The sequence below is a fragment of the Mytilus californianus genome, unplaced genomic scaffold, assembly GCF_021869535.1.
Source record: "Mytilus californianus isolate M0D057914Y unplaced genomic scaffold, xbMytCali1.0.p SCAF_15, whole genome shotgun sequence".
In the NCBI taxonomy this organism is placed as follows: domain Eukaryota; kingdom Metazoa; phylum Mollusca; class Bivalvia; order Mytilida; family Mytilidae; genus Mytilus; species Mytilus californianus.
The window spans coordinates 28,948,560-28,952,301 of record NW_026262637.1 but is presented as its reverse complement, the minus strand read 5'-3'; the positions used below and the strand labels follow the sequence as shown (position 1 = coordinate 28,952,301).

The 3,742-nt window shown below is 30.8% G+C and overlaps 1 protein-coding gene across 1 annotated transcript; it reads left to right on the top strand.

Annotated features, from left to right (window-relative positions):
- The first annotated feature begins 2,112 nt into the window (after nucleotides 1–2,112).
- On the top strand, nucleotides 2,113–3,213 carry LOC127725930 (oligodendrocyte transcription factor 2-like). Its single transcript, XM_052233235.1, has one exon. The coding sequence runs from the start codon at nucleotides 2,137–2,139 to the stop codon at nucleotides 2,932–2,934; it is 798 nt and encodes a 265-aa protein (XP_052089195.1). The 5' UTR covers nucleotides 2,113–2,136; the 3' UTR covers nucleotides 2,935–3,213.
- Nucleotides 3,214–3,742: the final 529 nt, after the last annotated feature.

Here is a 3,742-nt window from a genome sequence, read left to right as displayed (position 1 = left end):
AGGACCTAGGGTAGGGTCTCTTTGGACTAAATATGCTATCCTGTTGTAACAGAGGAGTGTTATCATTGTTATGTTCCACTCAAATATATTTCTGTTTTAATAGATTTAAAAAACAATGGTATAATATTTTAATGTTAAACGAGCGTAGCAAACTACGTACTTACAGACTGTTCAAAAATGAATGTGGAGAAAAAAAATATTTATTAAAAAACATACCTGGAAAATCTAGGAGTGCATTTGAAAATTGAGACTGGAAGGTATGAAGGTCTTTTAGTTGAAAATAGAATTTGTTTTAACAACACTTGTAATGGAATACTTTTAATTGAAGATGAAACACATATATTAACGAATTGTCCAGTGTATGAAGATTTGCTTTGTTATTTGTTTTATCAAGCATTTCTATGTAGTCTGATGACGATAGATTTATATCTTTATTCACATAATGAAAATATGTACTTTTATACTGCCAAAATCTGCGATGACATTTTATTGAAAAGAAGATGTATTTTATATTGCTAATTTTAGTGTACATAATGTATATACATTTTAGATAGTCTCTCATAACTCTTTTTAGAGTGGCTTGAAGTTGAAGAGCATTGAGGACCAAACATTCCTAAAAGTTTTGCCAAATACAGCTAAGGTAATCTATTCCTGAGGTATCAAAAGCCTTACATGCATACCCCAAAGAACGATCGTATACGTGTTTATTTCTCTCTAATTAATTATTACGCAGAAACAAGTAGAAATCTTGTAAGCAATCTCTGCTTGACATTTATTTTCTGTTATTTTGTCATTTATACATGTGTAAGATGTGAATTTTTCATATTATGGTCATTTTTCCGCAATACATATCACACTGTTTTAGAAATATAACCACAACACGATAACCCATATCCCGTATGTTATAAAACGGACCATTGCATTAATTGTGTTAAAAGAAATCATAAGTAGCTTCCACTTTATTATATACAGATTTAAAACTAAACTGGATAGAAATTGTTAAAGCAATATGAATTAAACCTAGAAAATTACTTTTCCAGAAGGAATTCAATAATATAAATAATTAAAAACTTCTTTTTTTTTTAATCTGTTATCAATAGAAGAGAAGAAATAAAATAAAACAATACACAATAAAGTAGATAATTTGTCTATTTACTAATATTTATTTAAATGTTCATGGAGCGTTTTGACTAATATATGTGTTACATCAGTTTTCTGTGTATTGTTTTGAAGACTGTTGTTTGACCATGGTTTTGTCTGCTTTACTTCCTCTTGTGATTCTGTATTGACTGTTGCAGAAACTTTCCTTTTACACAGGAAGAGATCAATATTAATATGCTAAATCTCCACAGTATAGTTGATTTAAATTATAATGAAGTAATTTTAAATGTCCTCGTTCGAACTCCAAAAGATTACAATAATTTAGAAAAATAAAAAAAGCTAACAAAAAATGAGGTTTTATTCTTATATATGTTAATCCGTATATTTAACATATGTCTTTATTTCAATTATTATTATATGTGTTTTAAATGAACATACTGTTTCTTTCATTGTTGTATGTTCATAGCATTTTAATGAACATACTGTTTCTTTCATTGTTGTATGTTCATAGCATTTTCTGTTTATATTATCTATATCTAATTTTGTATTTTTTTCATACAAAATCTTTGAAAATTCTTCAACTCCCAATAAACGTTTAAACAATCAAAACGTGTATTTAATTTTCACGAAAATCTGGGAAAAAGTAGAAATAAGTTAATTTCCGAAGATATATATTTAACTGCTGTGTTGTGTCTTTAATAAAAATATAAGTGGTTTTATATGTATAAATTTATTTGTTAAGAATTTTTTACAAATTGCTAAATCTCCCCATGAAAATGTTCATGTAAACAATCAACGGATAAAATTTCATTGTTTGTCCCTGGTTAGTGAGAAAATTGCCCAGGGGTAAGACATCATCGGTGATTATCACACACGAGCACTTGTTATTATAGGCGGGGACTTAAAACACGGATTAACCAATCAAATAACGAATTTAAGTCCAATGGCACTATATATGATTAATGAAAATTTATTAATATTATAAAATAATTAGATTTCAAGAAAGTAACTTGTAAGTTAAGCAATCTTACCAAAATGGAAAAAGAAATATACGTTGACATAGAAGCTATTGAAGATGATGCCATTGATGTCCATGACAATGTAGACTCTTTTGAAAGCAGCAGTAGTTCCAGCAATCAGTCCTACAATTCCGAATCTTCATCGACGAAATCTCGTGTACCTGAAGACATTCGCCTGAAAGTTAATAGCAGAGAAAGACAGAGAATGCATGATTTGAATTCGGCGTTAGATGGACTCAGGCAAGTGATGCCGTATTCTAATGCACCTACTGTAAAGAAACTGTCTAAAATGTCTACCTTACTACTGGCAAGGAATTATATTGTAATGTTAACACAGTCTATAGAAGAAATGAAGAAAATTGTGCAGGACCTTTCCCTGAAGAATAGTCATCGTGCCTCTATGTACAGCACTGTTGGAAATAATCGGTACTCACCATACAAATCTCCGTTCGTACCACCGTACGTAGATGTGACTAACACTAACCATGGACTTACCGCTGATAGCTTCGTGCATTCTGACAAAAATATATTGTTTCCAAGACGCCAGACATCAACGCCACTAGCAGATAAAACAAACACTAGAACACCGGCAAGTGTTCCACACAAATTTTCTGTTTCATCGTTACTGGAACATTCTTCAGACTCAAAATCGGAATCGCCATCTATCTGCTCGTCCTCAACAACATTTTCACCGAAGATTTCCTCAAGTTTAAGTCGAAGCCATATTGAACATTCACTAACAACCCCATGCTCATGTGAAGCTTGTGTGTTACCACAAATATATCCAAAACGTGAATGGAAGGCATTATTCTGAACAGTGAAGTACAATCTTGAACTGCATATTTTATCTGTGATAATTGTTACATATAATTGTATATACCATTGTGCAAATTCGCCTGCTTTTTATAAGCATTAAATGTTGTGCTAAGTAATATTGTTTCATTTTTCTTTAGAATAGAATAACCAATTTTGATATTGCAGATAAGCGGTCTTGAATCGTCTTGAATGGAAATGTTCATAAGCTTTAAACAATTTAGTATTTTTTTTTAACCAAAAAGTACGTACAGTCCTTTGTTTCATATTGTAAACCTGCCAGCTTGACAGATTAATTCTAGTTTTTGTATACAGATAAATTATTTATTCTGCATATTATGTGTTCTTATATCCCATCTTATTTGATTATTTTAATCAACACACTTGTTGAAGACATAGCACCGGTAAACAGCATATAATAGCTAACTGTATAAAATCTCAACTGTTTTATCGAAACATCCTTTTTAGACTGTAATTATGCAGTATACACGATGTCGATACTTGCTTTTTCGATAACTCATTTGCATGTATTGATTTACAAATCTAATTGTCTTAGGTTGCCATAGACCCAGTAGGCTTGCAAACTGGAACCAATTGCTTGCAAAGCGCAAGAGCAAAAACTGAATTTAGGTCTTTATCGAAGAATGTTTTTAAGTGCTCGAAAGTGTTAAAACTTTCTAATTGATGTCTCCAAGTCATCAAAACGTCATATTATCTAACACCGAAAAAAAGAAAATTATGGATTGTCTAATCATGACATCTGAAATGTTGTCATATCATGCAAACAAGAAAAATTAACTGAATGCCAC

Bases quoted from the DNA above. Each gene is read 5' to 3' on its own strand.
- LOC127725930 (XM_052233235.1), top strand. From the start codon at position 2,137: ATGGAAAAAGAAATATACGTTGACATAGAAGCTATTGAAGATGATGCC.